At 38.5% G+C, this 21,498-nt stretch overlaps 2 protein-coding genes across 3 annotated transcripts; both read right to left on the minus strand.

Annotated features, from left to right (window-relative positions):
* Positions 1-1,827: 1,827 nt before the first annotated feature.
* On the minus strand, positions 1,828-8,403 carry gmppaa (GDP-mannose pyrophosphorylase Aa). Its single transcript, XM_083908577.1, has 13 exons — positions 8,308-8,403; positions 7,482-7,579; positions 7,271-7,374; positions 6,825-7,017; positions 6,687-6,746; positions 6,467-6,597; positions 6,317-6,331; positions 4,553-4,687; positions 3,926-4,023; positions 3,774-3,820; positions 3,604-3,696; positions 2,516-2,684; positions 1,828-2,111 (listed from the first exon to the last, which is right to left on the minus strand). The coding sequence occupies exons 1-13, from the start codon at positions 8,345-8,347 to the stop codon at positions 2,011-2,013; spliced, it is 1,284 nt and encodes a 427-aa protein (XP_083764703.1). The 5' UTR covers positions 8,348-8,403; the 3' UTR covers positions 1,828-2,010.
* A 3,132-nt stretch (positions 8,404-11,535) lies between these two features.
* On the minus strand, positions 11,536-20,678 carry pnkd (PNKD metallo-beta-lactamase domain containing; the record flags this gene model as incomplete). Of its 2 annotated transcripts, none has more annotated exons than XM_083908502.1 (9): positions 11,536-13,494; positions 14,951-15,066; positions 15,238-15,324; positions 15,445-15,608; positions 17,599-17,691; positions 17,823-17,881; positions 18,763-18,875; positions 19,555-19,670; positions 20,524-20,678. In XM_083908502.1, the coding sequence occupies 9 exons, from the start codon at positions 20,676-20,678 to the stop codon at positions 13,318-13,320; spliced, it is 1,080 nt and encodes a 359-aa protein (XP_083764628.1). In that variant the 3' UTR covers positions 11,536-13,317. The 2 variants fall into 2 exon arrangements, with proteins under 2 accessions (XP_083764628.1, XP_083764629.1); XM_083908503.1 differs by having other exon boundaries at positions 13,377-14,785; positions 20,524-20,610.
* Between the last annotated feature and the right edge of the window lie 820 nt (positions 20,679-21,498).

Below are 21,498 nucleotides of genomic sequence, written 5' to 3' on the forward strand. Positions count from 1 at the left end.
AGAAAAATAAGAACAGATAATCGCAACAGCAATGTAGATTCATATTCTCTCTCCAGATTTCTCATTCCTTAGACACATTCATTATTTTTACCCACTCAACACTTAATATATATAGACTCTGCATTATCAGCCAAATATAAAGAATGTGGACAAAATCATATACATACAGCTTGTAAACCCATTTCCTCCACATGATCAATCTAATAAATACGTAATAATTACAACATTCTTCATAAAAGGAATCAATTAAACAAAAAAACCAAAATAAAAATAAAGATAAAGAAAAGCTTGCAGGCCAAAGGTGTTCAAAAATTCAAGTTTGGAGAAAAAGGTGGGTACACACACAGACACACTTCCTGGCAGTTGACACGTAATCTGATTCAGCAAAGATGAGACGCTCTTCATGAGTCAGGACGCGAGGGATTGAATCCAACTTTTGTCACATGTCACCTTTCCAATCTTTCCCTGCTTATGGCTTATGTCGCTCTGACCCGCGTGTTCACTTCTTTTAATAACATCACCCTCTCTCTCGAGCTTCCTCTGCTCAAAGACTTGGTTTCCCCGCTCATGACAAACAACCCCGAAACAAGCTTTTAAAAGCATGTTGTAGACATTCAGTAAACGTTATTGGAACGCAATTTTTGATCAAATAAATTAGAATTAGAATTGCTTTTTCATGTGACGAGCTGCGTGGTTTGAGCTCCTTTTATCCTCATGGTGTGATGAAACACGGCAACAGTGCTGCCAAATGTACGATAACTATTGCATTTGTGCGATAATTTCACCCGCTGTACGATGTACTGTATGATCAGTAATTTCTAATTTCAAGTATGCTCATTTGTGAATTTTCATGTATAAGATATTGTAGGCTTTTTTTTTAGCTCAGCTCTGAGTTACTTGATCTTTTGGCTTTTATTTTGAAGGTAAGACAGGATGTGGTCGATGTGGCCGTTGCCTTCTATTCAAATGACGAAAGCTCCGCGTTAATAGCATTATTTTGCTATTAAATGTAGTATTCTGGCACTTTCGCAAGCCGTTTCAGAGAGGACGATCATATTTCTCAAATATATGGATCATTTTAAAGTCACAGTGCGATAATTCTGTATTTTCCATCTGACAACACTGCACAGTAACGAACAGACTGAGAAGACACGAGGTCGCTTTTTAAAGTCATCACCTGCATCTATTTTAAAGTACAAGCAGCTACATATGAAACCCTACATAAACTCATCATTAATTAAAATAACTTGAGAGCAGTTTGCGAGTCGCCTTGATTAAAATCGTAACAAGCCGCAGTTCCGGTATCCAAATTTCCAGCACTCCTTAACAGACACACTCTTAGCAATAATTGAAACAAAACTGCACAAGCGAACATAAGACGTTGAGGGCTTGATATGTAAATGCTAAATTGCTCGATCCATAAATTGAAGAGTTCCACCAGTGATTGCAGATGCACAAATTAGGTATGTGCTGTTGCTGCTTACACTTCTGAGGCTCCCCGCTAAGAGCATTTTAAAAGCCAACATTACTTGATTAGTTGATTGCAATCTAAATCTCAGGTCTACTTATGATTGATAGGTTTTTTTTGGAGACAAACAATAAAGATACTTGAAGGTTTTAATCAGAGTTCCACATAAATAATCACCTCCAAAAAAATGAATCACTCATTTTCTAGTCGTTTTTGTCAATGATGCCCTTCTAGAAGCATTATATTACACCCAACCAAACTGTGTCTGCAGCAATTTTACAGTTTGGCAAAGTTAATAAAAAACCAATACCGACCTCTGGCACTTTTCAAGGTGAATCAACGTGCACAATTAGCCGATCTCTAATTCTGCTGACATCCAATGATGCATAAGGCCCGAGGACAAATATATAAAAATCTATCTTTCAAAAACTACTTCATGAACGTCCCATATCTCTATTTTTTGACATCTTATATACAGTAACTCAGGGGCAGTGCTAGCGGTCATTCAGCCGCATCCTTCATCAGTGATAGCGAGAGGATAGCTAGAGAATAATTTGGTTTTTGAAGCTGCGGTTCAGGTCTTTGTGAGGGAGGACAATTGAGTTGAGTATAATCACCTCAGAGGGGATGGTCACGTTACAACCTGAGGAGACAAAGCAAAGAAACGACACAAACCGTTAAGAGTTTTACACCTCACTCCGACAGAATGATTTGTGTAAAATATTCGTCATTTCTACTTTCTGCATAGGTTTGGATGATTTATTTGTTGTTGTTGTTGTTGACAGACGTACAAAAACAATGAGCAAACGAACACACGAGACAAATGTTGGAATTACTAAAAACAATTAAAAGACAAACTAATATTCAAATACATGCTGATCCCTGCCTGGGCTGAAATCCGCAGTCAAAGTTTGGTCAAATGTGACATTACTACACACACTATCCAAGAATGCTGTCATAAATACCATCATTATTATTATTTATTTATTTATTTAAAAAAAAAAAAAAAGCATATGCAATAATCATTTAAGGTCAGCATGCACTTACCGAGAATAGTGATCGAGGGCGTGAGTTTTCCTTCTCTGAAGAGGGTCTCGCTGTCTATCTTTGCATAGGGATCGTTGGGGTTTGGGTCACTCGGGGTTCCTTCCACTCTTGCCCACTTGCCAATGGTGCTGTCCCATCCCACGATGCTGTTCAAAACACAGCAGTGGTCCTTCATGGGGGAAAAAAAGAAGACAAATTAACACTTAGATAAAGTTTTTCCATGCTGTGCTGTGGACCACAATAGTAACACATTTATAATAGGAGCCTAACATTGTCGAAAATACAATTTCTTATACTATTTCTATAGTAAATCATCAAGTAATAGCTTTGTAATTTCAACTGAAAATATTTTGGGATATAAGGCAGGATGAATTTCAACTTTATAATGTTATAATTGACATTTACACATCTTAAAATTTTCATGCGACGGTATTACACTGTTGCAGCGGTAATATCACGGTTTTAATGTAATATTATCACTTTATTACCACACTGTTTCCATAATTATTACCAAGAAGGGACTTGAATTTGAAATTAGACAGTATTACTGTACTATGAGCTCCTACTGTCATGCCATTACCATGTTGTGAAGAAAAAAACGTTACCAGCCAAGGTTACCACATGAGAAACAACTGGTGATCAAATCAGAGTACTTATGCCTGATTAAAAACAGGCACAGTTTATGTAGAAGTCGACTTCAGCTCCTTGCGGGAAATATGCAATAAACACCAATAAGTCACCACCGGTCTAAATTCATTTTAGTGGCAGCCAGTCGTCACCACAGACATGAGATTAAATTACGAGAGTCTCCGAATCGTTAAAAATGACATCTTTGTGAGAGGCGCAAGCCACAATACTCCTCTTGTGATAGAAGAGTTTTTAAATATATTTCAGAGCAGTCCATGATGAAGTGGAGATAATGTTAGTAATAGAATGTAAATATGTCACTGAAGAGGCAGATCAATGGGTCTTCAATTAATTTTGGTTCAAAAGTCCAATTTGACTTGAATTTTAATGTGCAAAATTGGATGTTTTGCACATTAATTGCATTGACATTTTGCCAAAGCAAAATGAATATTTGGACTCACCTGTAGATTTGCACCGTGTAGGATGATAGATTCTCGAACTCTGACCCCAGCACCGATAGTCACTCCTGTGCCAATGGAGACGTTTGGACCCAACTGCACAGAGAAAAGTAGAAATGACATAAAACCACTACACCACATCAACTTGAAGCTTCCCAGTATCAAACTCTTACCATTGCAGTGGGGTCAATATTGGCTGTGGGGTGGATATAGACATTACCTGAGGAGGCAGGAAGGATGCAATAACTTTCAAGACTCATATTTGTGTAAATATGTGGGAAAAAAATAAATAAAAATAAAGCTACTGAATTTTAATGAATCTCACCACTTATTTTGGGATTTCCTTCTTTATTTGAAGCCAGTCTTTCAGAGTGGGTCGTGTGATACTGGTCGAGGTACAGTCGGCTGGCATATATGGCAGATCTGTGAAAAGTGAAATAAAAAAAGTCCACACTCACAAGTCTGCCTCTGAACAGTGACTCGGTAAACAGAAGTTTTTGAGCTGGGGTCATCTTGGAGGTGATAATCTACACCTTGACTCATGGAGTTAAAAACCCTCTCTTTCCTCCAGATGCTCTCCCTCTCTCTCTCTCTCTCTCACCACCAGCTCACACACAAACATCCCTGCGGGCCTCGCGGCACAGCACGGCTGTTTGTTCTATTTTTACTTTATGCACTCGCACATCCATACATGCCTGCACTGACTGATGACTGACACTGGTGCATCTTTCCATCTTTTGTAAATAAATGTTGTTATTTTTCCACTCGACCTCGTCTCCTCTCCCATTTCTGTTGCAGCCTAAGAGCCTGGCTGTAACAAATGTCTATATCCATCATTTTAGGGTGGTTCAATGTCTCTCCTCTCCTCTGGCATATGGGAGGCAATGGGGGTCTTAATGTTAGAATGATGACTCCTGTGTAACCTGACAGCATTTATGACACATTTACTCACCCTGCAGATTTAATCTGGCTCCAGAAGCTGAGTGTTTTATACACATAGAGTTTGCCCTGTCCTGCCAGAGCAGTGAAAATGTCTTGCTCCAGTCTGATGGCTTCCGCTCTGTGCCAGCCATTGGTTGGCTCCTCTCTGCAAGAGACAGATCATCAGTTTATGGTGCTGAGTTACAAACCAGGGCCAGGAGCCTCGTGTATTAAAATGAAATCATGGACCAAGAGTTAGAGGTTGAGTAAAAGTTAGAATGAAAAACAAGCTAAAAGGAGGGATTTATGCAGAAAAATTACGCTATATCATAAAACACTGCATTTGATTTCGTTCATTTAATGCTTGAAATTATATGATTAAACCATCTCAGCCAACATCAGGCACAGGGGCAAAACATGCAGCATTCTTAATCAGCATCTTTTCAGGAATGAATGGTATTTATTTTTTATAAATAACTAAGTCCGTTTCCCAATAGTAACCTGAGCACTTAGAGGATGTTGACACTATACAGCCAAAGATCATGACTATAGACACACACAGGATCTGTAGGACTACAGTGCAGCCTAGAGCAAACATATCCTTAATGAATCTCTATTTTAGAAAACAAGATTCCTCATCTGTTAATTTAAATAGATGAAATCCCATATATAATGTGTTGCTTTATAATTTTCTTCCACTAGGAATTGAACTACTTTAATAATTACGAATGCATTTCCATGGATTCCATGTCAACCCTCTTGCACTCAAGTTTTTCATCGTCCTTAAATATTTAGTCCAGTGCAAAAACAAACCCAGTGACTTTGTTACCACCAATTAAAAAAATAAATATTTATTGGCCTATAAACAAGGAAACGGAAAGAAATGAGAGCACAAGTTAAAACGCATCATTCATACTAACAACAACAGTGTCAGTACTGTGTTGAAACCAAAGTGGATTAACTAGACGTGAACCAAAACTCAGGGGGAATAATCCATGTGTTCCATATTAATACGGGCTTTGGCATACATTATTGTGAAAGGCCCAAGATGAAAAAGAATATTTCAAAGGGTTGCACCTATAATCGAAGTTTCACCGAAAAGGAGAAGACGTGGTTTGAGGCAAAGAAGTCCCCAAGAGACTTTGTAGTGCAACATTTCTTTTAAGTATCCATGATGTGTTTTGCAATTTTGCTGATCTAGTGTCCAGTTTGATTTAAGCGCTATTGATATCAGCAGGTGAATTATACCCACTGTTGTTTGACTTTCGGCAATGTGTTAAAAACGTCCTTGTGGTGTCAAATGCTCGGTGTACTACACCAGTGAATACAAAAACAAGTAAAAAATGCTGGTGGAGACATAAAGAAGTAGCAAATCTTCACAAACACTAATCTGTAGATTATACACAGATAGAAAATACTGTGCGTACTTGAGTTATAGAGTTGATATTAGAGGACTGCTACAAATGTCATACCTGTCAAGTAAATACGAAGCTAATACCAGCAGGTGGTTAACTTAAACTTGCTTTGTCTGAAGGTAATGAAATATTTGCAGTAGCAGTAACACCTCGAATATAAATGTGTTTGTTAGCTCTCACCAACTTTCAAGCAACTGTGCCTATTTAAATGGAAAAAGGTGCATAATTTATCATAAAAGTGCAAAAAAAAAAGAAAAAGAAAGAGCCCAAACAACACTCACACAGCATCCTATTCAATTTCAGCCTCGTTGTCTCTAAAGCTCACACCACACACTAAGTGCTCTAGAACCACACTGTGCAGCATAAACGTACCAACTTACCCATCATATGGATATCTGATGAGTGTGAGATAAAACAAATCATGGTTGGGAGAATGAAGGAATGGAAAAAAAGACAAATGAAGAAGAGCAAAGAAATGGAGTAACTGGTATCCACATGCACTTTCAAGCATAGGTCCCACATCAACTCACAGTAACATGTCCTGTTGATTCTTCTGGAAGACTGCGCCGATATGCTGGAAGATGTCTTGGTTAAAGAGGTATATGCCGCAGTTGATGATGTCACTCACGAATGTGCTTGGCTTTTCTACGTAATGCAGGACCTGCGTAATAAAAGAGGAGCAGTTAAGATTCAAGTTTTAACAATAGTGAAGAACCTGTTTCACGAAAACAAAACATGACTCATCCGTACCTCATGAGTTTGCTCGTTTTTAACTATACAGCCGTAATTCAAGGACTGCGTTCTGTTTGCCTGATAAGAGAAGAAAAATGCTATGTTTTAGCACACTTCAATATGGTTCAAATGCTAATGCTGAACAAAATATCTCACCGTTGTCCCAAGGATGACAAAGCTGTTTGGTTCTCCATGTTCCTTCTGGAAGGTGAGCATCTCTGTGAGGGGAAATGCTGACGAGATGTCTGCATTCATAACAAAGAAAGCCTCTGGATTGCCAGAGATAATCTGATCTCTGAAGTGATAGATTCCTCCTCCAGTGCCCAGCGATGAATACTCCTGCAAATACCTGCAGCGGAAAGTCCAGAAGAATAGACATACTTATGGTCAGTCAGCAATCGTGGTGCAGAAAAGGTTATATGCTTTGTACAAAAAACACAAACTTAATGACAAGAATGTTGCCGTATTCAAAATACATCATTATTATTATCTATATAATTTTAATAATGGTCGACATTCAGACACATAACTATGTCCAAACTTGTTTAGTGAGAAGGTGTGGGGCTCTTTTGTTTACTCCATTTCTGAGCTCTATTGTTTACCTGATTGAGATTTTAAACTCTTGCTGTGCATTAACCAGGAATCTGGTTAGTTCTTCATTTGGCTGATAAAAGCCGATGAGTAAAATCTCCTTCATATTTGGTACCTGGAATGCAAATGGTGTTAGTGGAGGACATTTTCCATGAAAGGACACTCCACAATTATATTATACAATTACTGCTATTATTACTCTATTATTGCACAGGCACTCACCTTCGCACATGCTTCAATGTGGTGCTGTAACATGGGAACACCGGCGACTGGAAACAAAGGTTTGGGAACCTCAAAAGACAACGGCCTGAACCGTGTGCCTGCAAAGCATTCAAGTAAATTAAGTTAAGTTTGAAATCAGATTAGAGATTAGTACTCTTTAATTAATCAACCAGCTGTCCGAAAATATAAAGTTAATAACGGACTAATGATCACAGTATTATTTAATGTTTTATCTCCTATTACATTCCATTTAGATGAATAATAAATAATAAATAAATTATCAAATGATTATTCTATTCATCAGTAAAATAATTACATGGATTCACCATTAGGAAAAAAATTGTTCAGGTGCAATGGTTGTAAAATGTACACAGATCTCTTAAAATAGTTTATCAGGAAGCTGACACATATGAGATAAATTCTAAATTATGTTCATGGACTAGAACAAAAGGAATAATCACTCTTTTATGTATTTATTTATTTTTTACCCCGGAAGTAATCTTGAAAAGTGTGGAAAATTAATACCGTGACAACTTTATTTATATATCAGATAACGTCCACGAGAGAGATTTATTAGTTAAATAAATGAATAGACCATTAACACCACACGGTGAGCTACATAAACATATATCTAAGTCGTGCACAGTAACAGTAGTGGTCTATTATTAGGCAGGTGTCCTGTCATTATGCCACGTCAGAGATACGAACAAGCACTTGTTAGCATTAGCAGCCTAGCTTCCCTCAAACCATACGCGCGCGTGTGTTTGTGTGCGACACACACACAACGGACTACAAAACAGACGAGGGCAGACGCCTTTTCGCTCACCTTTCTGAGGTCCTCCGATTAAAATAACTGCTTTCAACATCTTGTGGCAGCAGTGATATGAGACGAAAACAACCTGACACACTGACAACTACTACCTCCAGCTGATCTGTGGCTATTTCCGCTTCCGCTTCCTTGTGGTGACGTCGATGAAATCAGTTTGAAAACGTGGAGCGGAAGACCACGCGGAGTGGAGGCCGGAAAAACAATGGGAAAAACTCAATAGTTTGTGGCTGCAATGCCGGAGACAGTAGTTATAGACGGCTACCGTTTGCGCCACCTAACGACGGTCTCGAAACTGCAGCGTTGTTTTTATTTCATATAAAAAATAATGACTTTAGCAATCCAAATGTTAATGTATTTGTTATCTTTTTTTTTACAGTAACACAAACACATATTATAATAAATAGATAGAATTGAAACAAACAAACAAACAAGGATCCCTGAATATTGGGTCTGATACATCCAGCACTGAGCCCAGGCAATCTACAGTTTTCTTTGCTGGAGACAGAAGGAAAACAAAGTCAAAAACAAACAAACAAAAACAAGGGTGAATTAAGAATTAATGATTAAATATCTCAAATTACTGCTATTCTAATAACTTTTGTTAGTGCAGCAATGAACAGAATCTCTCTCCACTCCTTTAGATCTGAGGATCACCATGACTACCTGGGCCTGGACGATGATGATGATCAACACTGAACCCTGATCCATCATCTTACCACAAGACAGGGGGTAATGAGGAACTAATTAATACAATTTGTATTCACAAACACTCAAGGGTTGCACTGAATATTTATTGTTAGGAGGGGAGAAGCGACAAGAAGTGAGAGAAAGGTAACAGGTGTTCATTTAGATGTTTGAGTCTGCAGTAAAAATATGACGTAGTGCGTAACAAATTGTGTACGCATGTGAAAACACGTACGTCTGTGTTGTCAAGTCGAGTGTTTTTGACAGGACGAGCAGTCTGTGGCATGGTTGTGGAGCAGCCAGCAGGCTGCGTGTCTGAGGACAGGGACAACAGAACACATCTGGCGTGAAACAACTCTCACACGCGCACAACCTGAAACAGATGGACTGTCATTGTTGTGTCTTTGTTTATGAAGAAGGCTGCCACGTCTAAAAAATGTGATTAACTTTGACTAAGAGACATAAAATAAAACACCTCACAAGGTGCTGGCCCACAACAATTCACCTTTCAACCTCTATTTGGATTTATGAAGACACGCAAGTGCAGAATGCTGATGAGTACAGCAGACACCGGGGCATATGCAGCGACATATGTGTTCTTTGTGGATGTAAAAGCGTACACGTGTTGCCTCCCATTTATGACTGTGGATTATGACAACAGGTTTGAAAATGTCGAGGGATTCTTAAAGGAAAAAAGTTATCCCTAAATGTGATGTTTAAGTCTTTATAGAGTCAGTTGGAATCCATTCGGAGATGTTGAGAGTGCAGGTGTCTGCCTGAGCAGCATAAAGGTCGGTAAAATGTCTGTTGGAGTCCAGAAATTATCATTTATTCCTGCAGTAATCAGCCACCTTTATGGGTCAATGTGATTCCACATTTATTCTGTTGTTGTATTTCACAGTTGTTTCCTTAGATGTGGCATTAATAATGTTTATATGTGAACCCAAATTGGCCCCTCTGGGATAATAAAGACACCTTGAACCTGTTTATAAAAAACAGCAGCAGCGCTGTGCTATTAAATAGACAATACAACCTGATGAACAGCTGACATCCCCAGGAAGTGACAGCAGTGATTAAGAACACCTGCATGGATGAGAGGAGATAAAGACAGCATGAGACACACACAACCAAAGCACACAAGAGTAAAGTCGACCGGACTGAACTTAACCTAGAGCTTCATGAAGTAAAATCACTCACAGGGCGATGGTAGCTCAGTGGTAGACTGAGTTAGTAAAGCAGGGTGGGTTTGATTCCTGGCTCCGCTAGTCTACATGCTGATGTGTTAACTTAACCCCACATTGCTCCTGTGTGAATGGGTATGAAAGATGAATGATAGAAAATCAATGCGCTGTATGGAGGTGTGAATGGTAAAAAAACAGTAGTGTGAAGCAGCTCAAGACTAGAAAAGTGCTACATAACTACAGACCATATACATAAAAACATAAGCAAACAAGAGTTAAGTCTACCTGACTGAACTTCATGAAGTAAAGTCATCATGTCTTCATCCATCAGTGGTGCAGTCGTGTCTTCATGGACTGAATCTGGCACGAATTGAGCAACACTTGCTCTAGTAATGGTTTTGCAAAAAATGTTCATTCTGAAATAGTTTTATAAAGTCATAAAGTTAAAGAATAGATATTGTATGTCTGCATTTCATATGTACTGAAAAATTACACATTAAAGCAAAACAGACAGAGGAGCTCAAACAGACTGATTGAACCAGGAGCTGTCCGTGGTGCTGAACACCTGCTGAGGTTTGAGCTATTTATACATACTGTATATATAATTATTCAGTTCCTGGCTATGAGTCCTGTTTTCACAGTGCATTCATTGATTTGGATTGCTCAGGGAATTATAATCTTAATAGTTTACAAAAAAATATCAAAAAAATATAATGGTTTTCACTCATCTCTAAATGTCCTGTAGATTTGTCATTGTACTTTCATGAGGATTAAAATATAGCAGTGGAGACTGTCCATAGACACAACACCTTGTAATATTGCACTACTTTATTGACAAAAGTTTATCTTTAAAATATACTTTCTTTGCTTATGTTGTGTTTTTAGCTGAGTGGTGGGAAGTTAAAGCGGCGGCAAGAATAACTCGGCTGTCAATGTTGAACACTCAAAAAAACAACAAATATCATATACGGCTATAACGCAGGAGCTTACTTTCATATTTCCTCATTAAAATGTAACCTAAGGTAAAACAGTCTAACGTGCGGTGGTGTTCTTTGACTCAAACATATGCAAATAAGACGGGAATCTGCATCAAACACAGCAACATTTTAGCGAAAGGATCACCAGGGGACATGGCGCTTTGGTGGGAGCAACGGAGGTGAAGCGCATTCACATCTCCTCAAAAGTTTCAAGGTTTATTACTTTACATTCTGACCGTAAACAGAGGCTGATTTATAAGAAGCTGTGAAGAAAAACAACAACAAAACAGCCACATAAAGACATGCAAGATGCATCAGATGAAAATGTTTATTACACGATATACTTTCTGCCACTGTATTCTGTCACAATATTGTAAACCCTTCAATATATTAAAAATGGGTGTAATGTTGGTTTTAATTTGAATTTCACTGCGAAATAGTGTTCTCATATTAGAAATAAAACTTTTTTTTTTTACCATTAATTGGCAGAAGGAAGAGAAACTGTGACTTAATTTAGCATAATCATCACTGTTGACACTCATGAGTAACTTATCTAAAGTTAATGAATGACATCATCACTTCAACAATTCAGTCATATTTCATGTACTACAATGTAATACCTTTCTGTAGAGTACGCCACCGTTCATGTAATGCCAGTACTTCAAAAATACAATTCTAAAATGTACAATTAGTTCGGCAAAAAACAAATTGTTTTCTAGTAGAAAACATGCATTTCACCTTTGGCCCTTTAGCAATATTATGTTTGTGCTTCCATGTGTGAATTATACAATTATTTTTCTTGAAGAGGTCAGTGGACAAATAACAAGCACCACGAACAAGTCAAGGGTCAGAAGAAAATTGGCTCTTAGATACAGCAAACATCATCACATCAATGGGTAGCAGACAAACTTTGTGCTGGCTTTCACAAAAGTACCTTGATTTATTAAAATCGCTTTTCCACTACACCGTACCGCCTTGCCTCGCCGCGGTTAGACTCTATACGGTTTGATTGGTTTTCCATGACAATATATTACCTTCCTCAATGTGGGCGGAGCCATCACAGCACGGCTGCGTGAAACTGCCGTGACTCTGTTTACGTGACACACACAAACTACTCGATGTACTGAATCATTAGAATCAGTTAATTCAAAAGGTTTGTTTAGTACTTCCTGTATGACCGGAGCACAGACTCCTTAAATATTGAGATTTTAGACATTTCCTCGCTAAATTTTGGAGATTGACCCACATTTTCAGGATTTTTAAGTCTCTTTAACTGATTTACAGTTCGGCATTGTTCGGTTTGATTCTTCGGACGTCGTGCTCATGCCTCTTCCTGTGACGACACGACAATTGGAAACTTGCCTGAGTAGGTCGCAAAAAAATTGAAAATACTATCGCTAATGGAATAGCAAAATAACCGTGCCGAGGCGAGTCAGGCTATTAGGAAAGTGGCATAAGTGTACCATTATTAGCATTCATGCCTGGAAGCTTGTCTTAGCTTAATCTTAATAGTATTATTATTATTATTTGTTCTTGTTTCATGCCGTGCAGCATTAACAGTTGCAGATTGAGCCACTTCCTTTTGTTGAGCTCAACAGATCATTGCAAGAAACTGATTTAATGATTTAAAAAAAAAAAAAACAGTCACTCTCTAAATACCCTCGTCACGAACTCACACGGTCCATGGAGAAGGTAATTACTCCTCAGCAGTATATAAATATGAAACCAGCAAACCTAACAAATGATTTCTAAAAATAAACCAGAGGGTGGAGTAAACAACACACAGCCTACAGTAACTGATTAATCTACGTCGTGCGCAGACGATTTCTCGCCCCGCATTTCACACATTAGAACGGGAAACCAGGTTATAACTACCTAAACCCCCCAATGTTTGAGAGGCTATGAATTAGCAATGCTATGTCTACAAACACAAATATAATGTGTGTGGATGGATAACAGGATTAACGATATGAATATGTAATCATTCACAAAGTTGACAAAGGTTTCAAAAAACAAGAAAAAAAAAAACAAGACAATCATCTTTAAATATTCAAAACCAGTCAGGGAATTTAACAGTACATCAGAGATCAGCGTGGGTTTTTTTTTTTTTACCACAGTCCAGAGAGTTCACTGCACTGCGTAGTGGACTTCTCTGTACTGTAGTACTACCTACTCCTATTGAAGCGGTCTTTGCATTTCCGCAGCTCCTCCAGCACTCGAGCCCTGAACTGGGTCCAGTCTTCGTCCTGGAACTGCTGGAGGCCAAGGGCCCCATGGAGCTCAGCAGAGTGACTGCGCAGGAATGGATTGTATTGCTTTTCTTCCCCAACAGTGGAAGGACACTGAAAGTGAAGCACGGTACATGTCAGTGTCAAAAAGCTACGTTTTCCTTTCCTTAAAATTGATGTGCAATGCTTCTCTCTGGTGGCCACAGCGGCAAATACTTCATTCACAGACGTAGTTGCCCTCCTCTGCCTCAAATTAACCAAAGCAGCACATTAAACACCAACTTTTTCTTTTCCATTTCATGCAATTAGCAGAGCATAGTCTACAGTGTTTGTGATAACCTGGATTACAGAAGTTAATTCAAGCGTTAATAGGATGTTCTGCAATTATAATTCAATTCAAACACACTTTTCCTATTATATCTAGATGTGTTAAAGTTAAAGCTAATAGATTTGCAGTACATGCAGCAAATACTACAGCAATTCATGAAGTTGTTAATTTGCCATCATCAGGTTTTGTATATTCATGGACTACATATATATTTTTATAGCGGACATATGTCACAGTAAGAGAGGCATGGGCCTATATAATAAAATGCTACAGAGTCCTGTTGTTAAACAACGCCGTTTCGTTCACTGCGCTCTGGGACATTTAAACGGAACACAGCCGTCGTTAATCGCTTGTAGTAACACTAGGGCTGTTAGTACAAACAGTCAGTAAAACGTGGGAGAGTGTTTTATTCATCTGTGGGTTTTAAATCATGGCTACTTGTAGCACTGGAAGTCACCGTCAACAGATGCAGGCTTTAACTTTGGTTTTCTGAAGCTTCAGTGAAGCGAATAAAACAAAGGCTGCACCATGGTTTCAGTACGTTACAGCAGGGCTTCTCACTTCTTAGAGATTGTTTTGTAACAATCAAGGCTAAAATATGCTCATTTTCTTTTAACAATGCAAAATTTCCCATTTGTTTCTCCCATTTCCTGGTTTGGAAAACACTGTAATACATTATAAAAGGTGTTAAGTGTATCAAGGCACTTTTTTTCCAGCTAGGTTTACTATAAGCAATATTTCCTCTGTTTCTTTGCATGTTTCTCATCAGTCTTTTGGTGTGCACTTAATCTACACCTCATACCATCAAACAACAAAAATATCAGTGAGGAATAACACTGGCCACACTTCAAGTACAGGTCATGCCCACACTGCAGAGAAGACAATATAGCCATTTAATAAGTTTCGGGAAAGCAAGTTGGTAAAACTCAGTCTGCTTCACACTTGCAACACTGCCTCTATGCCATGTTGTATTGATGCCAGATAAAAACTCATCTAAATTCCGGAAAGGAGCTTCTCTCGGCACTGAACTTTTGCTCTGCTGTAGACGGCATCATAGCAAGATTCAACTGTGAGAGGCTGAAAGGAGAGGAGGAAGTAGGAGAAGAGCAGATACTCGGGGCACTCGCAACACAAACACTATATGAAGGTGAATAGCCTTCCTTCTCAGATGCTGGACAACATGAGTCCTTGCTGAGACGGTTGTTCTTGAGAGGCATAACAATAGCAATGCATCATTCTCACCGTGCACAGCTTCTGGCCTCGCTGCTGCAGCACCCACTGATATTTGTTTTCTCTGGTGGTGTTGCGTGGCTCAACCTCGGCAGCAAACAGCAAGTTGTCTTCAGCATACTCATGACCTGTGGGACAACCAGTGGACACATAAATGGGAAAAACAGCCATGTCCATACTTAAGAGTTTACACACAGCTGTACAGGCTGCACATAATAGCACATCATTCAAAACAACAACAACATCCACGTCACTCAAACGCTGACAGCCGAGTCTGTGACGAGGTGACATTTTCTTACCGGGCCATAAAAGTGTATCATCACTTAAGGAGGCGACTGTGTCCAGAGATGACAGCATTGTTGTTGCACTGCCTTCAAACATCCTCCCTGAAAAACAGCAGTAAAAAAAGTTCAAGAGTTCAAGAGTAACTAATAGTAACTAAAACATCAGAATAAATGAAATTGTAGGATTATTTTCCTTGGGATCTTTTCTCCGTGTTGACTCACCACATCCGGAAAGAAACACCAGGTCGCCGGAGAAGAGACTGGACGGGCCGCCGACCGCGTGGCCATCCAGGAGGTAGATCATGTGGCCCACTGTGTGTCCAGGAGTAAACAGGACTTTAAAGTGCAAACGACCCACTGTTACAGAGTCCTTGTGTGAGAGAGGGCTGAGAAACACGGGGGGGAAAAAACAAACCTCACATGTTAATAAGAATCTATTCTGCTACCAACAAAATTTTTACATAATGATGAAAGATCTCATCATCTTCAGGTCTTTCTGAAATTGTTCTGTATCTACAGTTTAGACCATAAACATTTGAAAAATTTTATTTTCAAAGTCAGAGCTTTCATTTTAATAGAGGTTTGGAGGTGCTGATAAAGTGGTTTAAAAGTATTTAGATAGAGACAAATAAAGACAAACATGATCTTGGTAATAAGTTCATGGGGAAATCCCTTTGTTGCCATCAACTGCCTCACAGATATCAGAAAGTGATGCTGGATCTTCACCGGATATGCTCTAATATGTTATTTCTGTATGGTTTATTTGTAAACTATGTATTTTTTCAAATCAACACAGGTGCTTTTATTTTGAAATCATGTGAAATAGCATCATAAATATTATTATTTCACTGTCTATTTCCTCAAAAATTTGGGACCTTTTTTTTCACTTGACTTGACACTCCATGGCCCCCCTGGGTTGTTGAGACTCCTGCCTTACACGTTGCAGGGTCTACATTTTTTAACATCGAGCTGCTGAGTCACCGCTTTCATCCTGGTTGCTGTGACCGAATGTTTAAGATTGTTGACCGCAGTCAAAAGTTTCATCTGTAAAGTTTCACCCTGAGATCATGAATAAATGTCATACTGTGCATGCCTGAGCCATCAATCAAGAACCACCAGGATTAATAGATGAGGTGGTGGAACTTTACCCCTGCTATTATGACCATAAACAGAAACTGAGACTATTATTCCTAAATGTCGCTCATACATCCTTCATAAAAAAGTCAGTTTTCTAGTTCTTCTTTGTGCACCTGGGTTTTCACAACTATTGGCAAACCAACAACACCAGCATTTCTCCAACTTTTCTTCCCTGCAATCTATCTCCTTCGCTTATACTTGTCATTAAGTCGTCTCTCCTCTTACATTGACAGACAACTGTACCCAGTGAGTGTTTTTAGGGTATAAAATAATGTTGAAACAACACACAGCTCAACCCAGAAATATTTCGCAGCCAAGCGTCCAATTATTTGGAACCCCTGCGATTTGAGCACTATATATATATATATATATATATATATTAAAAGGGGTTATTTCACGTATTGACGTGACCCTTCTCACATCAAAGGTGAGACTTGGCACATGAATTCAGTATCTATTGTTTTATTTCAGATTTACTGTGCTGAAACACAGAGCCTTGATGAACTACAATGTGTATAACCTTTAAAATATATCTCTGTGTCTATGTCTATATACATTTATATATATATATATATATATATCCATATATATATATATATCCATTTAAATATCCAAGTTACAGTCAATATAAGACCATTTGCATTGTTGTACCTGAGACTTAGTTCTTTTCTTCTTTCTTCTTTTCTTAAATGTAAGTATACCATACATTTATTTGTTTTCATACAAAACATGAAGTAGTTTAAATATAGATATGTACGCATCCTGAGCCTTCATAAATATTAGCCTTTGGGTCACAAACTGTCAGTTTAAGTTGTAAATCTGATGAGTTTAATATATGCAGTCTAACGTGCTCCGTCTCATTTCCCCCCTTTTACCGATCTCATATATGGTCTCGAAGTGACAGGGACGTGTCACAGTGAGAGATAACTTCAATAACAGAACCCCAAACATGAGTTAATAAATATGGATGTGACTCAAGACTATAAACATGTATTTAAATAATTTAAGAGTGCAAATACATGGCACTATTTAAAACTATGGGGCAACAACAGTTTTTTTTTTTCTGTTCAAATTTGAATCAGTCGTTGTTATTTTGGAAGAAAAACCAGAAACCTGTGGCCAGAAACCTCCGGAAATAACAGCTGTTTATCATTCCATGATTTAGCTGCTGTGAGCACCGAGAGTCTGACAGACTCTGGGAGGAGAGAGATTATGTGAGAGGCAGCTTCAACAACTTACTGCGTAAGTCCAGGAATGTTATCAGCTGCATGTCCATAAACACGGCACGCGCTGTGAAGCTTCTTCAGCCCTTTGTTTCCTCCACTGTGATCCCTGTGAATGGAAGAAAAAACAGAAAGGTTTTTGAAATGTGTTTTATGCATATAATGTGTTCCAATCTTTTACAATAACACAACCTCCTTACAATAACACATAACAGAAGAAAACAGTACACTAAACCTCACCAGTGCTTGTGCGTGCAGAGTATTGCTTCCAACATCACGCCCTCTTCCTCGAGGACTGCCTGAAAAGTTACAAGTGCTGTTGAATCCAATCAATCACCACATTAGCAATTATTTATTCAGACGCCCATTAAACTGCAAATGACGACAGATTGTCGACACTGGGTAGCATACAATTTCAAAAAATAATAGAGATTTGATTGTGGGGAAGCAAACGCGGCACTGAAAGTGATGTTTAGACATGAGACGAGTCATTTCACAAGAAATGACCAAGTAAGAAAAAACATAATTATCACAGAGCTAAGAATTGTGTCAATAGAAGTACAACATACCCACAAATATGAATTTTCAGTTCTAAATCCAATTATACTTACTCCAATTGTACCCATATACTATAACATTTTCTTCAGAAGTTAGCTGTAGGCCACTGGGCTTGCTTAATTATATATACATATACATATACATACATATACAGATACAATTCATTTAAATCCAAAACTGTGTCACACCAAAGAAAGATGTTTCTTTTTTCCTTAAATCTAGATTGTGCAGCAATAACATCTGAGACCTGAGAAGTTGCGTGCAGTGGGGCTGAACAAACCGTTTTCAAACTGACATTTGAAACGTCTCCATTGACAAATCACAACCACATTTCCTATCTTTAAGTTGTCATCCTTGCATTTGCGTCATCCATGTTTTGACAGTGTGCCGCAATAATGCTCACATCACAGTTTAATCATATATTACACAGTGAATATTCATCTGAACCTTGACCTGTGCTGTAAATCAAACTGCAATGTCAACATTTGTCCGGAAAAAAAATCCCAACTACATATTTGCCAAGTGAAGCTGCTGCCCCAGCTATGTATCTGTACAGGAAGACCCGATTCTGTGACAGTGACATGATGACAATGGAATAAAACACAGTAAATGCATTATTTACCTGGACACGTTGAGGGTCTGCAGGATCTACAACAACCGCAACACTGGAGGCTGTGTCAATTACAAGGTAGCTGTAGTTGTCAGACAGGACTGGGATGGGAATGATTTTGATATCTGTGGGCAGACGAAGAGATGACAAAACATATTAAATGTTAACCTGGAGTGGCAGAATAACATATGTAATACAGCTGCGGTATTATGTGTAGGAGTGGGTCAAAATATCTATATATTGGTGACATATCACCATCCTTCCTCATCCAATATGACAATAAATTAACACAACTAGAGCGCCTTAATTTGTTAAAGTAAACAGTTTGCCATTTTCACTCGCCAGGCGTCACTACTTCATGTCTCCTCATGGTGGCGCTGGTCGAATGAATGAGGGGAAACTTGGGCCGCAGAAGGGGGTGTTTACAGCGGGATAATGGTGGAGAAAGCTACGTTAAGAGATGCTCCATCCCGAACTTTAAGCCTTACACAGACGTTTTGGTTTCTTTAGTTTGACAGATATCGTGATGTATCACTTTATGATTGTATTGCAATATACTTATTATCACAGAATCGTGATATTATTGGCATCGTGGACTGCATGCCGTATATCGTGAGGATGTGTAGTATTAAACGTATAATGTTCACAGTACATTAGGGAGAATTGTAGAAGCCTTTTCACTGTCGTAAGGACAAGAATCTATCATGAGTAATAATATGACAGCAATTCCCCTGTGTTTGATATAAGGCCTTATAAGGATAGAACACTGAACTAAGACAATAAACTGTAAAGCACATTACGTACCATTGAACTCCATGGGGTGAGCGGTGGAATGTCCAGCAGGATACTGGTCCCGGGCTTTCCTCATCTGTCTCTTGTAGTACATGTAGCCCAGCCTGGTCCTGGTGTAGAGCGTGTATCTAAATATAAGAGTTCACCAGAGGGAAACAGTGTTAACTTCACCGTGCAGTCACAACACCAGGGAGGCCTCATACAGGGGACTCAAAGCAACTGGCTTAAATTTAATGTAAAGATTATTCTGCTCTTAAAAGACAACACCAGTTTATTTCACAGGTTATAGTCAGAGGTCTAACTGCTGCCAAAGAGAATAATGATTGTGAGAATATTGAATGAATTAAATACTCATTAGCTGTGATCCATACCAACTTTCTATTTTTTGTGTAGCCTCAATTTCTCTTTATGAAACCCACAGTTTCTTACATAAACTTAAAATTGATAAATGACTTGTACACAGCATCTCTGAAAAAGTGTCCATCCAGTCTACAGAAATATATATATATAAAATATACACACACACACATATATAAATATATATATGTATATTATATATACATATATATATGCGTGTGTGTGTGTGTGTGTGTATTTAATTAATTGTATTTTGTTGTTGCTGCTTCTATAAAGAAGCAACTACGCCAGTTATCATGGTTAATGGTGACAAACAGCTAACAAATAAACAGCTACTCGGTCGGTCTTAAAGGTCTTAAATCAATATTTCCTGCTCCTCGTTTCATGTTTGTGATTGATATATATGCCGAATAAACAAACAGTTTAACAGGATAATACGAAATGCCTTGGACGACAACAAAAGAGGGGGGTTACTTTGGTCGACGAGCTCCGTCAGTTCAAATAACACGATATTTGAACGCAGTTTGCTAGCACCGTCTTCGTACATAAACAGCTACATGTTGCTAAACTTGCACGCCGACATTAAGGCATTCGCAGTTTAAGACACTGTCTTGTGACACTCACGCGATACGGAACAGGGGCTTCTCCGTACGAGCCATTATCCCGCCGAGTGATTTTCTCAACACCACCTTCACGGAGCGTCTGAAGCGGACAAACAAACACAGGACACACAGGAAGGATGCGGCAGCGAGCAGCATTATCCAGTCGTGAGGCACCATGGCCTCTGTGTGCGGAACGTGATGACGTATGAGGAGACGCGACGAACCCGGAAGCGAGCGCATTAAAGGAGTAGTACAAGAAAACAAATAAAATGACTTCGGTAGTAATATTATTTAAGTACTATAGTGAAGTATCTGACATAAAATGTACTTAAGTTTTAGAAGTAAAAGTATCAAAAAAGGGAGAACATGGTAGCTCGGTGGTAGAGCGAGTTGTCTTTCAACTAGAAGGCTGTGGGTTCAATTCCTGGCTCTCCTATTCTTTTGAGCAAGACATGTAGAAGTGTATGAATGGCAAAACCATAGTGTAAAGTAGCTCATCAAGACATAGAATATTAATATAAACTCTTCTGATTTTATTTGGTAGTAACGAGAGGCATAGAGTAAAAGTACACAATTTATTTTTGCGATATAGTGGAATAAAAGTAAAAAGTTGCTAGAAATATGAATAAACAAAGTAAGATATAAGACTTTTCCCTATTAACTGAAGCATGCTGTGAAACATGATGATTATAGTTCCCCATGGTGCAGTTAAGTTCATAATTAATTTATTTTTATTATTTTTCCTCATTGTGTTTACAATCACTATTTAAAAGATTGCATGTTGCACTGCACAACTGTCAGTGTTCAGTCAGTAAATAAATCCAGTTTGGAGAGAAGTCTCTAGTTAGTTTTTAATTATAATATATTATGTTATAATAAATGTCCTCCTAGTGGGTACTCAGGCTACTTCCCACAGACTGAAAACATGCATTAGGGATTAGAATTATATTCTGTAGGTGTGAGTGTGAGAGTGAATGGTTGTTTATCTCTATATGTT

The sequence above is a fragment of the Microchirus variegatus genome (assembly GCF_963457635.1).
Source record: "Microchirus variegatus genome assembly, chromosome: 22".
Lineage (NCBI taxonomy): Eukaryota > Metazoa > Chordata > Actinopteri > Pleuronectiformes > Soleidae > Microchirus > Microchirus variegatus.

What these genes read in the sequence shown, in the direction of transcription:
- gmppaa (XM_083908577.1), bottom strand. Translation starts at nt 8,347, where the DNA reads ATGTTGAAAGCAGTTATTTTAATCGGAGGACCTCAGAAAG. An exon ending in ACATTGAAGCATGTGCGAAG is followed by an intron (nt 7,375 to 7,481) that starts GTGAGTGCCTGT and finishes TTTGCATTCCAG; the next exon opens with GTACCAAATATGAAGGAGAT. An exon ending in ATATTGACCCCACTGCAATG is followed by an intron (nt 3,697 to 3,773) that starts GTAAGAGTTTGA and finishes TTCTCTGTGCAG; the next exon opens with TTGGGTCCAAACGTCTCCAT.